The sequence below is a fragment of the Vulpes lagopus genome, chromosome 7 (assembly GCF_018345385.1).
Source record: "Vulpes lagopus strain Blue_001 chromosome 7, ASM1834538v1, whole genome shotgun sequence".
Lineage (NCBI taxonomy): Eukaryota > Metazoa > Chordata > Mammalia > Carnivora > Canidae > Vulpes > Vulpes lagopus.
In genome coordinates this window covers 128,592,854-128,613,852 of record NC_054830.1, presented here as the reverse complement: position 1 = coordinate 128,613,852, position 20,999 = coordinate 128,592,854, and the positions used below count along the sequence as shown (strand labels likewise).

At 47.0% G+C, this 20,999-nt stretch overlaps 1 protein-coding gene across 4 annotated transcripts; it reads left to right on the top strand.

The window, feature by feature from the left end:
• The first annotated feature begins 385 nt into the window (after positions 1–385).
• ZNF354A (zinc finger protein 354A) lies at positions 386–20,293 on the top strand. Of its 4 annotated transcripts, XM_041762746.1 has the most exons (5): positions 387–591; positions 1,595–1,680; positions 6,247–6,373; positions 7,128–7,223; positions 18,154–20,293. In XM_041762746.1, exons 2-5 carry the CDS (start codon positions 1,648–1,650, stop codon positions 19,710–19,712), a joined length of 1,815 nt encoding a protein of 604 aa, XP_041618680.1. In that variant the 5' UTR covers positions 387–591; positions 1,595–1,647; the 3' UTR covers positions 19,713–20,293. The 4 variants fall into 4 exon arrangements, with proteins under 4 accessions (XP_041618681.1, XP_041618680.1, XP_041618682.1 ...); XM_041762747.1 differs by lacking the exon at positions 1,595–1,680 and having other exon boundaries at positions 386–591; XM_041762748.1 differs by lacking the exon at positions 1,595–1,680 and having other exon boundaries at positions 388–591; positions 7,169–7,223.
• The last annotated feature ends 706 nt before the right edge of the window (positions 20,294–20,999 follow it).

Genomic DNA, 20,999 nt, shown 5'->3' with positions numbered 1-20,999 from the left:
AGCAATTAGCTTTGTATTGTTCCCTGACACACAATGATTTACAATAGCATTTGGAACATAGCAGATGCTCCATACACTTAGGATTAATCACTGAAGGGAAGACAGGTTTGTTCTCGGCGGCTGTCGGCTTGCCTAATATCATTTATGCAGATGTACAGCTAGAAGAAACATGTCACTTAGCAAACCTCCGTTTCCTTAGCGAGGAACCGGTAGCCATCAGTCTAGCAGCCCAAAAAGTGTTTCCGCGAGCCCGGAAGTGGAAGCTAGTCACGTGACGGGCTGGCCCGGGCCCGCCTCTCAGGCTGGGGCGGGGAACTTCACTTCCCAGAATGCGTCGGGTCTCCCGTGGACTACATTCCCCAGAGGCATTGCGGCCGTCCTCGCCAGCCTCTGGTCCCGCCTCTCCGGACCTGCGCCGGGCGCCGGTCGTTTGCTGCCAGAGCCAGCGGCTTGGCGACTTGGAGTCGGCCCAGGCATCGACCCGGGAGGAGTCGAGATCCGGGCTGCTGACCGCGGGGGCAGTGTCGGCGCCTCCGGCTGCGGAGCACGGCCGAGGAGGCGCAGCCCCCGGAACCCCGAGACCTGGGCGAGGTGAGCGGCGGAGTGTGGGCGGGATGCCGGACGGAGGGAGGACCGGGGCCTCGGGAGGATGCGGCGCCGGGGCGCGGGGCACAGGCCCGAGAGCCGCGCGCGGGGCCTTTGTGGGCGCGGGCGGACCGAGGGCCGGGCTCCGCCGACGTGCCCGCCTGCCCCGCTCCGGCCCCCCCGACCGCCCCCGACCGCGGCAGGTCGCGCGCTTGTCCCCACTGGCCCAGGCCCGGCCACCCTCCTGCCCCCCGCGGGCCCGAGCCCGGGGCGCTCCCTGCCGGCGCGGCCGGCGCTTGGATTTGCTACCGGCTGTCAGTGAACGAGGGACCGTGTCTCCGCCCTCCTCGGCGCCTGTCCTCCCGGGCTGCGGCCCCAGACGTGCTTTCTCCCAGAAGTGAGTTGCCGCCCTCCCCCGCGGCAGAGCTGAACTGGACGCGCGTTTTCGGGTCCAGTGCCCGCTCCTGCGGACGGCGGCCCTCTGGCCGGCGCAGGAACACTGCTGTCACCTGGAAGGAGGTTCCTTGACAGGAGGAGGAGAAGGTGGGTGGGTGGGGACAGCTTGAGCTGCGGAGAAGTTGTCCCCTGCAGGCGGTGAGGTTAGAGCAGGTGCTCCGGAGGCGCAGGTGCGGATCCCGTGCGCCGTCGCCGGCGGTGTGCGCTGGGGCCAGTGGCTCCCACTCTGCCCTCAGTTTCCTGATCTGGGAAGTAGGCGCGCCGACAAGTGCGGCGGGTGGGGGAGGTTCAGGGAGCTGCCGCTGCCGCTGCTGCTGCTGTAGCTGGAGTCCCAGGTCCGATTTCTCCGAGCCACGGGGGCAAGAGTTGGGGCCGGGACCATGGAGGGCTGGCCCTTGTCTCTGGGCTTGTCTGCCCCCAGCGCCGTCTGGCTTCCCCCTCTGAGGGCACGAGGCGTCATTCTCGGGTGGTGTAAGGATTTCAGAGCCGGTGATTCCCAGGAGTGGAAAGCAGAAGGGGCTTCTCCCTCCTGGCTCCCTTTTTCCTCTTTCAGATCTGCCTCCTGGAGACTCCACCCACCCTTGGGGAAGAGCCCAGAAAGAAGATATGGCTATTGGACAGAGAGAAGCAAGGTCTCGAGTGAGTTCATTGCCATCTCAGGTCTTAGGGATGATAGATGATAGATAGATAGATAGATAGATAGATAGATAGATAGATAGATTGACAGATTGATTGATTGACTTAGTTGCTTGCTGAACCACCCTCAAACTGAAGCTCTCTACTCAGTACAGCTTTCTGCAGGATTGTTGCGCAAGGCCCTTTCCCTTGGCAGAGCTGGTCCACCTGGCGGATGGTGGATTCTGTAGGGAATGCTTGCCTCCTTCCCCACCAATCCATGTCTAGTATTTCTCCTTTCATTTCCTAACAGACGCACAAAAATGCACACCTGGCAGCTGCTTTCTGGCCCCGCTTCCTTGGCTCGCCCTGGTCTCCCTCCTACCCTTGGCTTTTCTTTAGGATACCTTCCCTAGGCTTCAACAATCCATCGTTGTTAGGTTTTTGTCTTCTCTTTTTACTTTGCCTCTACACTCTCTTGGAAACTGTCCTTGACCAGCCATGTTCATCCTTATGTTGTTGGAAACGGGAGGGTCCCCGTCCCAGTGAGCCCCTGCATCAACAGGGAATAGCTGTGCTGGAGGGGACACAGTTGGAGAGATCTCCTGACTGCGGGGGCAGAGAGAAGAATCTCCAGGGAGCAGCAGGGAGGGGGTTTGTGGGATAATAGTAGTGGAGAGGCAGGGTCTCCAGTGGGTAAGAAGCAGGGCTTTGAGCCAGACTGTTGGGCTTGAACCCATTTCCTCAGTGGTTGTTTGTGGGCCTTGGACAAATAGCTCCATCTCTCTATGCCCATTCCTCACCTGGACGTTGGGAATAACAAGCATGCCCTCCCTGTAGGCTGGGTGAGAGGATCAGGTGAGTGAGTGCATGGGAAGTGTTTAATCAGGGCCGGGCACTGGCAGGCAGATGCTCCACATGTGGTTGTGGGAGCAGAATGATGTGACTAGTAATAATACCATTAGTGCTGACAGGTGGGAACTGCTGTACCGTGTCCTAGGATGTGTCCTTTCATTGCTCTTCTTCATCTAAGAGTAACAGTTCCCATCATTGGGGGTCGGCCTGAGGGCTTTGCCTTTGTTCTCACTCTCACGCCAGACAGCAGTTATCATCCCCATTTCGCACATGAGCAAACCGAGGCTCAGAGACGTCCGGTAACCTGAATTCAAACCCAGTGGTCTGGCCTCTGGGTCCACGCTCGTTACTGCTTAGCCATTCCCCTGGTGCCCCTTTCAGAAACCGGGGCTGACCAGCCCGGTGTCCCAGAGGTCTTTACTGTGATGTTGGGTTTGGGGCCCATGGGACGCGGCGGTGGTGGATCTTCATGCCAGAGCCTGCCAGTGCACATCTAGGCTGCTTTTTTTCTGAAAGCTTTCCTCTTCCATTCCAGCAGAGCCATGTTGCTCTCTTCTTGCCCAGAATCTTCTCCATCCCTGCAAGGGAGTGGATCCATGTGGCATTCTCTCTAACCTCACCTGCTCCTGGATGTCAATACTGCATGGGCTGGTGTGTAAAACTCAGGGACAGGGCTTTGAAGACCAGAGAGTGAATATGCTGAGGGCCGGGTTAAAAGAAAATATTGTTGTGCTGCCTCTTCTGCTGATAAAGTATGTGGCCTGGGGTCTTGACTGCCCTGGACCTTGTGGTCCTCAACTCTAAAATGAGGATTGAACTGGGAGATGGTGTATGGTGCTGTCCAGCTACAACTTTTATTTCCTTGATCAAATTATTTAATGCGTTTATCTTGTCTGCCAGTTGAATTGTAGATTCTTTTGAGGGTTAAGATTATTTCTTGTACTCCCCCCATGTGCCAATAAATTATAAATTTATAATTTAAATTATAAATTAAAATTTCAGAGCATAAAAAATATATACGTAAAGAAGAATGTGAAATCAATATGTAGAGACAGTCACTGTCACCTCTTTTTTTATTTTTTCCACTGTCACCTCTTTGGGATATATCCATTAGACTCATTTTCTGCTCACCATTGTTTTTTATTTATGTATGTATTTATATGTGCACATGTACACATTTATTTTACCATTTTAACTTTTTTAGCTTGAGAAAATATACGTAACATAACATTTACCACTTTAACCCTTTGGATGTATAACTCAGTGGCACTGAGTATATTCACATTGTTGTGCAACTATCACCATTATATTTCTTAACATTTATTTCTTAACACTATGAGCTAGACATCAAGAGACAGTTTTGCAGAGTGCTTAAGAATGGAGCCTTGGGGGATCCCTGGGTGGCGCAGCGGTTTGGCGCCTGCCTTTGGCCCAGGGCGCGATCCTGGAGACCCGGGATCGAATCCCACGTCGGGCTCCCGGTGCATGGAGCCTGCTTCTCCCTCTGCCTGTGTCTCTGCCTCTCTCTCTCTCTCTGTGTGACTATCAAAAAAAAAAAAAAAAAAAAGAATGGAGCCTTGGATCTCCTACGGATTGAAATTCTACTTCCACCCCTAACCAGCTGTGATATTGTGATTTATAACATGAAATAATGTATATTTCGTCTTCACCTTCATGTTCCTGGCACATAGGAAATTATAAGGGTTTGGAAAACTAAGTGATTAGTAATATTTGGCTTTTGTTCTTGAAAAACTTCAGAGCGATAAAGGTGAAATGGGTGTTTTTTCTTATTCATAACAAACCATTTTGACCAAGCCAGAGTTGATAGGAATGAGGTGACTTTTGGAATGCCCCTAAGGATCTGAGCTGGTTGGCAGGGGAACCAACCTTGATTCGAGTGTTGGAACTTTCAGGCCCTCCACCCTAACCCAGGGGCTAGTCTTGCCTACACAGTGGTCAATGATTTAATCCATTGTGGCTATGCAATGAAGCCTCCAGAAAACCCCAAGAGGACAGGGTTCAAAGGGCTTTTGGGTTGGTAAATACTTGTAGTGGGGAAGTGGTACATCCAGAGATGACATAGAAGCCCCACCTGCCTTCCCACATACCTTGCCAAATGCATCTCTTCCATCTGGCTATTCCTGAGTTACATCCTTCTATAATAAACCAGTAATCTAGTAAGGAAATGCTTCCCTACTTTGTGGCACTTTTCCTGCATTTGCCACGTGAGCAAATTAATTCAACCCAAGGAAGGAGTTGTAGAAACCTCCAGTTGGTCAGAAGCATAGGTAACAACCTGGACTTGGGATTGGCATCTGAAGTTGGGGCAGTCTTGTGGTGGGACTGAGCCCTTAGCCTGTGGGATCTGACCCTCTCTCCAGGTAGATGGCATGAGAATTAAGTCAAATTTAGGACACCTAGCTGTTGTCACACAGTTGCTTGGGGTGTGGAAAATCCACATCTGGTGTCAGAAGTAAAGTAGTATGGTAGTATTGACGGTAGACACACAGGAGGAATGAGTTTTCCTCTATGCCAGCCATTTGATGTGGTCAAATTTCTCTTTGTTTTTTCTTGTATAAAATGGGGGCATAATAGTACCTATTTTATAGGATCGTTGTGAAGATAAATATTTACAGTAACAGTTAATATAAATCTCTAGGAACAGTACTTGGTCTGAAAATAGCATTCAATAAATGATAGCTGTTTTAATTTTCCATTATTACTGTCCTCTGGCTTCAGGAAGCACATAGGTAGTATGCCTTAAGTTAGTTGACCTAGCCTGCATCAGTGATTATTTGGGTTGTTTGTTTTTTTGTGATCACTAGCAGGATTGAATACCGTAGGATGTGCGTTTTGGGGCACTGTTCATTATGATACAAATACAGTAATTGATAAGTTAAAAGATATGCACATTTTAAAGCTTTAAATAAGTATTGTCAAATTGTCATCAGAAAGATTATTCTAGGGGATCCCTGGGTGGCTCAGCGGTTTGGCACCTGCCTTTGGTCCAGGGGCACGATCCTGGAGTCCTGGGATCAAGTCCTGTGTCAGGCTCCTGGCATGGAGCCTGCTTCTCCCTCTGCCTGTGTCTCTGCCTCTCTCTCTCTCTCTCTCTCTCTCTCTCTCTCTGTGTCTCTCGCGAATAAATAAAATATTAAGAAAAAAAAATTACCTCGGGATCCCTGGGTGGCGCAGCGGTTTGGCACCTGCCTTTGGACCAGGGCGCGATCCTGGAGACCCGGGATCGAATCCCACATCGGGCTTCCGGTGCATGGAGCCCGCTTCTCCCTCTGCCTGTGTCTCTGCCTCTCTCTCTCTCTCTCTCTGTGACTATCATAAATAAATAAAAATTAAAAAAAAATTTTAAAAAAAATTACCTCAAATCTTCAAAACCAGAATGACATCAGAAGGATTTCATGGGGTTGCCTGGTGGCTCAGTCAGTTAAGTATCTGCCTTCAGCTCAGGTCATGATCTCAGAGTCCTGGGATTGAGCCACCAGGAGGGGCTCCCTGCTCAGTGGGGAGTCTGCTTCTCCCTCTCCCTCTGCCTCTCACCCCCGCTCCTGCTTACTCTCTCTCTCTCTCTCTCAAATAAATCTTTAAAAACAAAGAAGCAGCAGCAGCAGCATTTCATGGCAGCCCATCCACCCCCCCCACCCCACCCCCCGCCACTGCTGCCTTCTTCAGTCTGTGTGATGGGAGGTCCTGGTGAGCTGGGATGGCTTGTCATTACAGATGTCAGTGACCTTCGAGGATGTGGCTGTGCTCTTTACGCGGGATGAGTGGAGGAAGCTGGGTCCTTCTCAGAGACACGTGTACCAGGAAGTGATGCTGGAGAACTACAGTAACCTGGTCTCATTGGGTAAGGCAGTTTTTCCTGTAGATGACAAAGTCAGAAGTTAGCATAAGACAGCACCTGCTTCCCTGGGTAAAAGCCATAGGTCATCAGGAACTTGTAGCTGAATTTTGCCTTAGGATTCTACACATTATAAATTAAAAAATAAATATTTAAAACCTCTTTCCCCCTTACAGGGATCTGTCCCATCCATGGGACAGGTGACATACCTGCATGTTGGAGACTCCCTCATAGTTCAGGCAGTGCTTTCCTGCTGATTTTCCATGATTTTGTTTGCTCAGCTCACAGCAGAGGGCATCCCTCAACCATCTTCATTAACCTGCCACCAGCCCTTCCCAATTCTCTTTTCCAGCCTGACAAACATTGTAGAGTCCATCTTTGAGAGACAGTCAGATAGTGCTTTCTCGTTTTAAATAGAGGACGTGGTACACAGTATCTTGGTACATAGGTACCTGTCTATAAACATTTAGTCTGAACATCTAATAACATGTGCCCTCTTCTATAGAAGGCCATCAGTACTCCAGGAATCAAAGCTGCATGTTTATTGTATTTCTCTAACATACAGCTAATTATTGCACAACCACAGGTCCTACAGGTCCCTTGCCCTTCCCCTTACACACACCCCACATGTCATCGGGCACAGAGTGACCACCAACCCCTGAATTTTCCATTCAGATCTGTGGTGCCTCTTTGAGTCATAACAAAATGATGTCTTTTTTCTTTCTTTCCTTTTTTTTTGGGGGGGGGGGCCTATGAGCAGGACTCCTGTTTTCCAAACCAAAAGTGATCTCCCTGTTGCAGCGAGGTGAAGATCCCTGGAAGGTGGAGAAAGAAAGTCCTGGAGGCCCCTCCCTAGGTGAGTGGGTGGGCCTGAGGCGCCCAAGGAACCAGTGGGCAGGAATCTGGGTAGAAAGTGGACGGCGCAGCTTGGAGAGGTCAGTGGGGAAAGTTTCTCCAGGCCACTGTCATCAAGGTGTGGTGGGGAGGGGACGGGGAAAGTTTCTCCAGGCCTCTGTCAAAGGGTGGTGGAGAGGGCACACTCAGGCCCCAGGTGTGAGCTTCCTCTGATTCTGTGGTGATCGCTGCTTCCCACATGATCTGCTCTCATTTGTTCCTGTTTTCAGAAGAGGGCTGCACATCGGGTACTCAGGCAGCAAACTGTGTTTAAGGACTGGCAGAGAATGATCCTGACTGATGTTCAGGGTGTGTGTGAGAGGAGCTGAGAAAGGAAAGGGTGTGGAGAGGCAGCAGGACCCGCGTCCCAGCGTGCTTTGACAGGAATGTTGTAGATGGGACCATCCCATGGAAATGAAGGCTTTTAAGCAGCAGACTGATGTTTTTGTTATTTTAGAAAAATTGGCTTCAATCTGAAACAATGTAAATGTCCTTCGATAAGGGCATGGCTGGGCTGGAGAAGCTGTGGCCAGTCCCTTCCCCTGCATCGAGTGCCACAGTCAGAAAGAGAGCATGCTGGTATGGACTGTGCTGTGGGGCAGGTGGGCAAGCCCGGGCTGAGATGGCAGCGCTCATGCGGTGGGAGAGTATGTGGCTGCTTGTGTGTGACTGTGTGGAGGTGCAGACAGAAAGGGCAGGGGACACACCTCGGCTACTTCCAGTACTTCTGCTCGGAATGGGATCAAGAAGGGGCAGGATCAAAGAACGGCCTTTGGTTATGTGTAACCTTAACATTTCATAGAGAATATGTTCATGAAGACCTGACATAATTTGAATTTAATAGAACGGTCACTTTGGAAGCACTGTGGGGGATGCATGTAAAGTGAGGGATCCCTGATGTGGAACCTTCCCAGAGACACTTGCAGTAAGGTAGGTGGGATGTTTCTAGGGTGTGCAGCGGGGTCTGGGAGGGAAGAGGATGGGCCCCTGTTTACTGGTGTAGGCCGAGGGACCTGGGGGGGGTGACTCTCACTTGAGATGGGAGTGGCATGCTCAGGTAGAGGTGGGGGTGGGTGGCTGTACGAGGTCTGCAGGGACTCGAAGGGAGGTCAGGGAGCCGTCAGGTGCACAGGTGGCATCTGACCGCAAGGTGACCAGGAGAGGGCACAGAGCAGAGGACAGGATCCCAGGAAACCTCCCCATGTACGAGGTGGGTTAGGGAAGAAGAACCTGGCTGTGCCCGAGAAGTCATCAGAGGAGACACAGGAGGGACAGTGGTCCTGGGAGTTGGGGACAGAGAGCTGAGGAAGGTGAGAGGATCCGGGTTCACACCTGCTTTCCTGCCCCATAGCGAACGGTGCGTGAGCTTCATGCTGGGCCCTGGCGGTATGATCTTGGACAAAGGACACAGGTCCTGCCAGTCGGGGGTCATGGTGGAGTGGGGAGACGAGTGATCGTGCACGGAGCGCATGCGCGGTGCAGCATGATCCCACAGGGGAGACACTGCGTGGCATAGCACTGCAGCAGGAGGGCCGGCATGGAGACCTGGGGATGTGGGCTATCTTCCAGGCCCAGGAATAGACTGTGTGAGCCCAGGGAAAGGAAACCAGCCTGTACTGCTGGAGCCAGGGGAGAGTGGCAGGGACCCGATCCCCCTGAGCCGGGGATCCCAGACGCAGGATGCTGTCTGGGTCTGAGAGGCAGGCAGGGAGCCCAAGGAGTGGGAATAGCCTGGCTAAGGCTCCCGGTTCACACCCTGCTGAGATCTGCCTGTGGGGAGCTGCTGGCATGGGAGTGGGGGCTTGTCCCAGCTGCTGTCAGGTCCAGACGTGGCAATGATGGCTGGTCATCCCATGGGCCCCACTGAGAAGCTGGGGAATGGGCGGTCCCCAAGCACCCAGGACAGGAAAGCTTCCTTCCCACCCAACATTGAGGTTTTTGCTGTGGGAACCACCCTTGCCTGTCCATCTGTCTTTGTAACTCTAGTTTGGGAGAAAGACACGAAGCATGTGGAAGCTGATCGAGGTCGCACAGGAGGCCACACCAGGGCGCCAGCAGAGGGTCAGCAGGGGCTTCAGTCCCTTGGGGCACCTGAGTGGAGGCTGGACCAATGATGGGAGGAAGAGAGGAAGGACAGGTCCTTCCCTGTCCTCTGGCCCAGGGAGCCTCTGATCATGGATAACTTTCTCTCTGAGAGAAGCAAGTGCTCTTTGGGTTTAGGGGAACAAAAAGTGTGCCTGGAGTCCAAAGCCATCTGGAGAGGTACCGGGGCCTCTGGGTGATGGGGTTGGAGTCCTCAGTGAGCCTCTTTTCTGGTTTGGGGAGATGTCCTGAGGGCGGACATGGGTGGGCATCTGAGGGAAGGAAGGTCATCACTCTGACCAGCAGTGTGTGTCTCTGAAAGGAATGTATCCCCCCCTTTCCTCAGAGATGGGGGTCACATGGGTTGTACTAGGAGTGCTGCAGCCCTTTGGAGAGTCCCACTGCCTGGACTAGGGGCCTCAGAACAGCTTCTTCTCCTGAGGGCAGCTCATTCCCTGTGAGCACAGAGGGAGGGGCCAGCATGTTCTGGAAGTACTTCGGCTTCTTCCCTGGACCAGAATCCAAACCCACCCCTTGCACAGCCAGGGACAGAAAACACTGCGCTCCCAGGAGACCTCTCACGGCCTCCAAATGTCCTTTAAAAAAATTTATTTCAAAACTTTTCACAAATAGGAAAAACAGAGGAAAGAAAAACAGTTACTTCTGCGTGTGTATGTTTTGAATTGAGAGCTGGAAGGAGATGGCATGAAGGGTGTGCGTCTCCTCAGAGTCTCTTGCTTAAGCACAAGTGAAGTGGCGCTTTTCTGAAAGGCTTGTAACAAGGTGATTGAACCATCTTGTACATGGTGAGTTTGCTCTACACCCATATGTGCAAATATTCTTGAAATCTAAAAGTTGAAAATGCAAAACAGCCTACAGTGAAAATGTATATTTCTTTCACATCATTTTCTCTTCCTTTGTCATCTCAGTGCAAGAAGCCTGGTAGGGGGACTGTCCCTGTGCTGTGTGGTCAGCTGATGGGTCACCTGGGGGCTGCCCCCCACCTCTGCACAGAGGGCGGGCTGTCTTTTTCTAATTGGCACAGAGGTGTTGGCCTTTGCATCCAGTGACCCAGCAGGTGGTGGTTTTAAGAGTGAATCTCTTAGGAGGTGCTCTTTAGCCATGTCTAGTATGTTAGGGTCAGTTTTGTCCTTGTCCTCTGCTCACCCTGTCAACAAGACTCTTTTGTTTGGCCCTGCACCTCCCTCCTGCCACCAACCTATTCCTGTAGCTTCCAGAATGCTCTACTAAAAGGTAAATAGTGTCATCTTACTCCTTCCCCTGCCTAAAATTTGTTGTGACTTCCATCACATGGGGTATGATCCAGAGTCCCCATCATGGTGATTGATGAGAGCCATAAAGGTCACTTGTTATGTCAGTGACTTTTGGACCCCACCCAAGGCTGGGCACTGGTTGCTAGGCAAATCAAACCTGTGGTTGGAGTGTTAGAATTTTCAGTCCCACCCCCTGTCCTCCAGGGAAGGTAGAGGACTGGAGGTTGAAGCCATTGCAGCGGGCAATGATTTAATCGATTTGGCCTGTGTAATGAAGGCTCCATAAAAACTGAAAAGGACAAGGTTCAGAGAGTTTACTGGTTGATGAACATGTAGAGATCTGGAGAGAGGGGTTACATCAGACAGGGCACGGAAACTCCTTGCTTTTCCCCAAACATTGCCCTATGCATGTCTTCCATCTGGCTGTTTTGAGTTACATCCTTTTATGATAAATGAGTGATCTAGGAAGTAAACTATTTGAGTTTTGTGAGCCACTATAGCTAATTAATCTAAACTCCTTGGTTTAGATAAACCTCCAGTTTATAGCCCAATGATCAAAAGCACACATGATAATTTGGGCTTACAACTGGTATCTGAAGGGGACAGGGGACATCTTATAGGACGAGCCCTTAACCTGCGAGGTCTGATATTATCTCTAGGTAGCTAATTGAGTTGAATTACAGGACACCTAGTTGGTGTCCAAGAACTACTTGTGAGTATGGGAACCGCCTCTCTCCCCGCTACATGGGAACTGGTGCACCACTTTTAATTACCTTATAGGCATAAAAATAACTTCAAACAATAGGCAGGGGGCACCTGGGTGGCTCAGTCAAGTGTCTCCCTTCAGCTTAGGTCATGATACCAGGGTGCTGGGATCAAGTCCCACATTGGGCTTCCTGCTCAGTGGAGAGTCTGCTTCTCCCTTTCCCTGCCCCCTGCTTGTGCATTCATATTCTCTCTCCCTCTCTCCCTCCTTCTTTCTCTTTCTCTCTCCCTCTCCCACCATCAAATAGATAAATAAAAATTTTAAAAATTTTAGGTGATCCCAGAGGTGATCCCATAGGACCAGCCAAGACAATCCTTGGCATCTTGCAGGATAGAAATCAAACTCGAACCGAGAGGAAGTGAGAGCAGAGTTTATTGAAGATGCAAAGAGAGAGCAGATACAGTGTCTGGAAGACTCAGGAGAAAAGAGGGAATCTCCTCTTTGCTTGGGGTCTGAGGTTTTTGTTGAGGACAGTAGTCTGGGGTATGTGTCCTCTCAGGCATCTGGAAACTGGTTGAAACAAGGACAGGTGCTCAGGTGTCCTCTCTAAGTCACTTATTCCCTGGAGCCAGGGGTTCTTTGGTCAAGGTGTTTGTGGAGTGTGTGGTCTTGGAAAACATAAGTGATCTCCACGAGGCTTTTGCCCAGTCATTCCTTAGATGTTACCTATTGTGCTGGAAGACTCCAAAGAAACCATTAACTACTTGACCTTGACAAGGAGGACGTGCATTAAGGCATGTGTAAGGCAGGGACACAGGTAGTAGCGAGAATAGAGGCAGCCAAGAAAGCCGTCCTTCATGGGTTCCCTTTAATTTCCCTGAGTAAGATTATGTGGGTTGTATTTACAAGACGTTCTTACCTTTGAGAAGCATGTTCTGACATGTGACGGATAAAATGAGAGGACCTGGGCTTTACCCCACCATACTGTGTTGGAAGAGGTATAGGGTGTGGGGTAGTGGGCTCAGCCTCCTCTATCAGAGTACCCCACGCTGTGTGTGGCTTAGGATAACAGAAATGTACTCTCTCATAGCTCTTGAGGCTAGAAATCCAAAAATCAAGGTATTGGCAGAGCCACACTCCCCGTCCCCCCCCCCCCGAGATTCTGGTACATTCCTTCCTTGACTCTTGCTTCCAAGGGTGACCAGCAATCTTTGTTCTTTGGCTTGTATCCATGTCACTCCCATTTCTGCTTCTCTTGTCACACCCTCTGTGACCTCACGTGGATTTTCTTTGTGCATGCCTGTGTCCAGACTTCCCTTTTATAAGGACCCCAGTCATACTGGATTAGGACCTGATAACCTCATCTTAACTTGACTAAATCTTCAGAGACACAGTTTCCAAATAAGGTTACGTTCTGAGTTACTGGAAGTTAGGCCTATGTACCTTTTCTGGGTCACACAGTTCAATTCGTAACAAGGTGTTAGTTAAAACAGCATTAGTGATTGTGGAAGCTGGTTTGGAGATTCACTGTACAACTCTCTACTTTTTTGTACATGTTAAACATTTTCCATAATAAAAAGCTTTAAAAATTAGCATTAGCAACAGCATTTCTCTTTTTTACCAACACAGGCATTAAGGAGGTGGTTTACAAATGTGTCTGCTACCCCATCACAGAGTTATAATTCCCAGTATGTAGCTCCCTGAGTTCTTGGACTTTATAGAAAGTCTCTGAGAAATGCATATGACATTTTTATAGGAGTAACTTTGAATCTGACCAACTTCAGGATAAGGTGGGTATGGATACGTTAAGCACTAAGTCCAGAAAGCTGGCTCAGTTTCAGAGACATTGATTCTGCTTCAGCCCTCACCCTATCCAACCTCCAGCTAATCCTTTAAAATCCCATCTTAGTCGTTTCTTCAAAAAAAACTCTCCAGCACCACCTGTACCCTTTCCCCATTTGCACCCTCCACTGAGGGTAGTTTGGATGGTGCCCTGAGTTCATGTTCACGTCCATTTCTACCTTGTGATTTTGTTGTAGAAATGATCACATTGTGATGTGATAGCCTGTTTGTTCTTGTCTCTAATGCCAAGCTGGGAACTCCTTGAAGATATGAACTGTTTCTTTTCATTACTGGATTTGGAAGGATAGAGCCTGGCAAATATAGGGGCTGTTTAAATATTTGATGAATGAATTAAATAAGGAGCAAACGATGCTTTTTGAAGTTATAAGAGGAGTTGCATGTGGTAAGAGGAATAAATCCAGGGGGAAGTAATACCAGATAGGTGAGAAATTAGGGTCAAAGGATCAAACTGAGGGTCAGTAGCAATGTCATCATGGAGTAAGGAGATCCTGAATTTGGATGTCTTAATGACAGTTGTTAGAGATCTCAGAGAGGAGATTGAAGAAAATTTGTTGACTGACCAGACTTGGAATGCAGGGGAGAAAAGAATCTGAGATGAAACAATTTATGGCAGAGTCTCTGAAAAGCTTATGACAGGATTCTGCACTGGGACATAGAGGAAAAAAAGATTTGAAAAGGAATGCACCAGCTTCAGACCTGGACAGCCTAAATCTGAAAAGATACTCAGTTGGCAAGTCTAGCAGGCAGTGTGAAGAGTTTTGAGAAATCAGGATAGTCCCTCACACAGGAGGTATGGGAGTGGGGAGAGAAGGCCAGGGAAAGACTCAGGGAGCATCCTAAGAGCCAAGGGAGGAGAGTCAAGAACTGATGCCAGGCACCGGCCAGGGTCACAGTTAGAGCAAGGTCACTCTGGTCTTCAGACTTCTGACTCAGTCCTGACCTTATCCATGAGGTAGCTCAGGCCCAGGCTTGATTCTGGAAATGGAGCAAAAGTCAGACTGTGCTTCAGGACATACATCTGTGGGGTCACAGAAACACTAAGCAGATCATAAGGAACAGTTAGGGTTTCCACAGTGTCCAGTGCAGTAGGAAACCCGAATTCCAGGCCAAAGCATAGGCACTTGAAGTAGTGTTGAGGTGAGTTTCCCAGTGTGGACAGGGACCCTTGTGGCTATAATTGCTTCCATTAAAATTCCCCGTGTCCCATTTCTCTTTTTAGCTCTAAACAGGACTTTTTCAGAGCCTCTCTATTTTGATGTTTCCATCTTGTCACCTCTCCTTGCTTCCTCTGTGCCCTCCAGTGGGGCTTTCTTCCTCACTATTCCACAAAAAGCACGGCCACTGAATACCCTACAGTCTCCACTTCAGCACAGGCAAGGTTAGGGTTATAGTCTTCAGATTGTTTTCCAGAGTTGCTCATTCACTCCTCCCCACAGTACTTTCTTCCTTTGGCTTCTGGAGCACCACACTCTTCTGATTTTCCTCCTTTTCTTGACGTCTAATGTTGCTGTGCCTGAGTTTCCAGTACTTCAGATTTAAATAAAACTTACCTACCAAGGAGTCCCAAATACCTAACTGTAGCTCCAACCTCATCCCCAATCCCCAAAGTACATACAACTGACTATCTCAGAGTCTTCCTTGAGGGTCTAGACATGACACCTCAGCCATGGCAAACATGTTGGAAACAGCACACCTCCAGACTTTCCCCTTTCCTGGCCTTCCCTCCTTGGGTGGCTTGTGCAACATTTGTCATTTTCAGGCTGGAAACCTAGGAGTGACCTCTAACTGCCTTATTCCTGCTCAGCACCTCATACACTATCACCTAGCAAGCCCGGTCATGTCATCACCTCCTTAATAAGATATCCTGCTGCATCATCTGTGCCTCCACCCCCTTGCTTACCCAGATAACTCCAGCAGCCTCCCAAGTGCTTTCTCCCCTCCCTGCTTCCACTCAGGCCCCACTAGACTGTTGTCTACGCAGTGGCCTACCTGAGCAAGCAGGCCATTTCCCCCTGACTTCCGTTGTGCTTAGAATAAAATCCTGAGTGGCTCAGGCGGTTGAGTGTCTGACTCTTGATTTTGCCTGTGGTCGTGATCTCAGGGTAGTAGGATTGAGCCCTGCATCGGGCTCCATGCTCAGTGGGGAGTCTTCTTGGGATTCTCTTTCTCCCTCTGCCTTCCTGCTCATGCTCACTCTTTCTGTCTCAAATAAATCTGTTTGAAAGAACAAAATTCAAGTCCTCACCACGATGCCTTACCTGATTTGCCCCTTCCTGGCTCTCCGGTCTTACTTACCGTTGTCCCTCTTGCTGACCACACTGTACCCACACAGCCTCTTTGAGGTTCCTCAGAAGTCACTACACTTTTGTGTTACCTGTTTCCTTTGCCTGGGAAACCCATATTGGGTTTTATTTACTGATCCTTTGTCACTTCACTCCTCTTGCCCAGCACTCACACACATACATCCCAAAGTATAAGCTCCTTAAAGGCTGGAACTCCATCTCAGTTGTGATGTTATCTATATCCGCTAGAATGTTAGCTAGCCCATAATCAGTACTTACTAAATATTTGTGAATGGAAAGCATATCTCCTGCATATGCAAAAATAAATAAGAAAGGGGCACCTGGATGGCTTCATCAGTTAAGCATCCAAGTCTTGATCTCAGCTCAGATCCTGATTTCAGGGTCATGAATTCAAGCCCTGAGTTGAGTTCCTTGTTGGGTGAGGAGACTACTGTAATTAAAAAAAAAAAAAAAAAGGAGTGCTCCAGAAACTGCATGTAGTTTTACACACTTGGCAAGAAGCCAGGGGAGGGAGAGAATGACAGAGATGGACAGAGGTGAGATCACGAAACACCTGGTTCCCTGCATTAGGCACTCTGGCCCTTATATAGGAATTACTGAAGATGAATTCGGGGGGATCTTAGAGAAGTTTGCAGCATACTAGGATGTGGATTTTTAAAAGATTGCTCTGGCTGCAACAAAGAGACTAAATTAGTAGAGAGCAAGGCTTGAGGCCTGGGACTAGTTAGGAGACTGGTACAAACAATGAAGCATGAGAAACAAAATGCCACGTACGCATCTGACCCAGCTCTCAGGGCTTAATTTAAGTTAGCAAGACTTACTGGGGGAAGGAACGAGGAAGGTATTTGGCAGAAAGTAAAACACTCCTCTTTCCCTTTTAATAAATAGTAAAGACACTGGAGTGCCTGGGTGGCTCAATCAGTTAGGCATCTGCCTTTAGCTCAGGTCATGATCCTGGGATCCTGGGATTGAGTCCTGCATCAGGCTCCCTGCTCAGCGGGGAGCCTGCTTCTCCCTCTCCCACTGCTCCTCCCCCTGCTTATGTTCTCATGCTCTCGCATGGCTCTGTCTCTCTTTCAAATGAATAAATGTTTAAAAATATTTTTAAAAATAAATAGTAAAGACATGAGTACATATAAAATGAGTTAAGGAAGGTGTACAGAGTGGAGGGGGAATGTTCCAAATTTTAAAGAGGGAATAGAAAAGGTTATTCATGAAGGAGACAGAGAAGTAAAGCTGGTAGAAAAGAGAAAAGCAGGATACATTACATTCACCAAGCAGAGAGAATTTGTACACAGGTGAAAAAGGAAACATCAGATAGGAATGTCAGCCACAGTGAGATGTGGAGGAGTTGTTTCAGTGGTTACCTCCAATCCAGGAGGAAATGCCCAACTACATGCACATCCATTCCCCTGGCAGAATTTAATAGTCTATGAATTGCATCCTCTCCCAATTTTTGTATTTATTGAGTACAGTTCTGGTTTTTACCACTCTATCATGCTAGCCCCTTTTTTACCTTTTTATATATAACCCCATCTTCTTGTTTATCTTTGACTCGTTTCCACACTGCCTGCATAGCCTCTTGCTTGATAAGCATGAGCAAGGCTGCCTTCCTAGTTTATACCTTTTGCCTTCATGCCTACCTGCAGCACCTCCAGATTAACTCTGTAACACATTTATGTTACACCTGAATGTTATCACCCGTATGATGATCTCCCATCACCCAAGTAATGTCCTATCCCGGAAGGCAACTTCAAGTGTTTGAATCATGTATGTGTGTGTGTGTGTGTGTGTAATAAGTAATTAAGAATATTTTTGTTCAAATTAAGTATAGGTAAGTAATTAAAATTAATAAAATATTTCATGTATAATTCAGGTGTCAGTAGGATGATCTGTAAATAGGGCATGCCAATCTGCTTGCAGAATACTTACATAGAAAAGGGAAATCTAATCTATTTAGATATAGGTAGGTGATTATGTATAATACAAAGGTATATATCATATATTTTAAATACTGTGGTAATTGCTATAATAAGAGGAGTGGACTGTAGAAACTCAGTCAAGCTCCTAACTCTGGGAAACGAACTGGGGGTGGTGGAAGGGGAGGTGGGCGGGGGATGGGGGTGACTGGGTGACGGGCACTGAGGTGGGCACTTGACGGGATGAGCACTGGGTGTTATTCTATATGTTGGCAAATTAAACACCAATAAAAATAAATTTATAAAAAAAAAGAAACTCAGTCAAGGAAGGACTCTGTTAACTTTTGAACTAAATCTGAAGGATACAAAGGAATTTGACATAAGAGAAAGTGGGAAAGACTTTACAGATTAGGAAGATTACACATAATGAAATACCATGACAATAATTTTAGAGTCCATGATGGCCTTGACTCTGATCCCAAACTTCCTTTCCCAATTCATGCTCCCCTGGTTACTCTTAAACTCATCTTCTTTAAATAGGTTTGTTTTATTCTTTTCTCCACTCTAGTACTTCAGTTCACATTGATTCTTTTCTATATTGCTTAAATCTTCTATGATTTCTTCTTATATTTGGCCAGATGCCAAGACCTTTTTAAATACCATCAATATTTATTCTCTACATTTAGTCTCAGTAGCCAAATACCATATGACATGAAACATCTCTGGGTTTTTTTTTTCCCTCCAGGATGGAAAAGCAGTCACAAAACCACGAAGTCAACTCAAACGCAAGATTCTTCTTTTCAGGAGCTGATAATGAGAAGATCCAAAAGGCATGGACCCTGGGACTTTAAATCAGAAAAATCCTGCATTTATGAAGACAGGTTAGAGAAAAAGCAGGATAAAAAAGAAAGTATTCAGGCAGTTTCAGTCACCCACAAAAAAATCCTCACTGTAGAAAGAAGCCATAAAAATACAGAATTTGGCCAAAACTTCAGCCCAAAGTCAGTCCTTATTAGGCAACAGATGGCTCCCAGAGAAAAAACACCACCAAAATGTGAAATACAAGGAAACAGCTTCAAACAGAATCCATATTTGCTTAACCAACCAAAAATCAACACAGCAGAGAAACGCTATAAATGTAGCATATGTGAGAAAACCTTCATTAACACTTCATCCCTTCGCAAACATGAGAAAAACCACAGTGGAGAGAAATTATTTAAATGTAAAGAATGTTCAAAAGCCTTTAACCAAAGTTCAGCTCTTATTCAGCATCAAATAACTCACACTGGAGAAAAGCCCTACGTCTGTAAAGAATGTGGGAAAGCCTTCACTCTTAGTACATCCCTTTACAAACACCTAAGAACCCACACTGTGGAGAAATCCTATAGATGTAAGGAATGTGGTAAATCCTTCAGCAGAAGGTCTGGCCTTTTTATACATCAAAAAATCCACGCTGGAGAAAACCCCCATAAATACAATCCAGGTAGGAAGGCATCCAGCACATCCCTTTCTGGGTGTCAGAGAACTCATCTCAGGAAGAAGTCCTATTTATGTAACGAATGTGGCAACACCTTTAAGTCTAGCTCATCCCTCCGTTACCATCAGAGGATTCACACAGGAGAGAAGCCTTTTAAGTGTAGTGAGTGTGGGAGGGCCTTTAGTCAGAGTGCCTCTCTCATCCAGCATGAGAGGATTCACACTGGAGAGAAGCCCTATCGATGTAATGAATGTGGAAAAGGTTTTACTTCCATTTCACGACTCAACAGACACCGAATAATTCATACCGGTGAGAAGTTTTATAACTGTAATGAATGTGGTAAAGCCTTAAGTTCCCACTCGACACTCATCATTCATGAAAGAATTCACACGGGGGAGAAGCCATGTAAATGTAAAGTGTGTGGGAAAGCCTTCCGACAGAGTTCAGCTCTCATTCAGCATCAGAGGATGCATACCGGAGAAAGACCCTATAAATGCAACGAGTGTGGGAAAACCTTTCGGTGTAACTCATCCCTCAGTAATCATCAGAGAATTCACACCGGAGAGAAACCATATCGGTGTGAGGAATGTGGAATATCTTTTGGCCAAAGCTCAGCTCTCATTCAGCATCGGAGGATTCACACAGGAGAGAAGCCCTTCAAATGTAACACATGTGGGAAAACTTTTAGACAGAGCTCATCACGTATTGCCCATCAGAGAATTCATACTGGAGAGAAACCCTATGAATGTACTACATGTGGGAAACTTTTCAACCACAGGTCATCTCTTACTAATCATTACAAAATTCATATTGAAGAGAACCCCTAGAAAGTAGATTTGCATGTGTGAAAGCCTTAAACCAAAGCTTATCAGAATACACGAGTGATACAACAAATGTAATGGATAGGAAAAACCTTTCTGTAATGTAGGGCTCATCAGATATCAGCTTTCAAGGATAAACCTTGACTATATAATAGATAATGAGGAAAGTAGAAAAGTGTACATGCCTGTTAGGTACTTTTGAAAATAACCCAAAATGAAAATTTCACAATTGGAGACAATGACTCTGGGCATTTGTAAAATAATTGTTCTCTTTCTACAGCAGTGTACACGAGATACCATATGTGATTATCATAAATATCTGGGTGAAGGGAGGTGTACACTGGATTTCTCATTAAAAAGAAACATAAATTGGTAATACTTTTTTTTTTTACAACTAACATGTAGTAGCATATAAAAGATGTGATCAAATTATACACTTTTAGAGAAAAGGACCAAATAAAAGATTTTTTAAAAATTAGAGCTACGAACTACCTCTCTGTTTCTGGGGTTTGTCCTTTTCCTGACCTGATGTCAAACTCTGTGCATGGATTTCATTTAAAAATAGAAATAAAAGTCTGTTCTCTTCATCCTGTGCTCTTCTAGTAATTGCTGGGAATTGGGAGTTTTCTAGCCAATTGCTAATGGTGTGCTTGAAATTTATTTCTTGGTTTAGTTTATTTATTTGGCAGTGAAGTCATTTATGAAGAAAGTATACCTACTATATACTGTGAGCTGTCATCCTAGGCACATTAAATGGGAAAATAAGCAATTATTTCAAGTTTAAGCTATTAAAAATACATAAGCTCAAAATAAAAGGAGCTACCAAAAGAAGTTTAATGAATCTACTACCTATGCCAAAATATTGAAAGGTACATCAAATATTTTATGTCCCAACAAGTATGTTTTCCTCACTTAGGGTTCTCATGTGTTAATTGTCTTTAAATCTAGCTCTGGGGTAGGTACTATACTGCATACTGGGAGTCTTAAGAAGAAAGACACAGCTCTTAGAGATGCCATGAATTTGGGGAAAGGAGATGGAGTTGAGGAACTAGCAGATAAGGAAGCCAATTATTATATCACAGTATGTAAATGTGGTTTTAACAAGCAAATAGGTAAGTTATGACAGTATGTTGTGGTGTAAGAATGTTCAGAGATTTTCACAGGATGAAGAAAGAGGAGTTCAAACCTAACCAAGGAAACCTGGAGACAAAGCTCTCCAGAGGCAGTGTGGCTAAGCCAGGTTTTTGAAGAATAGGACTTCTCCAGAGGGTGAAATGACTCTTCTAAATAAGA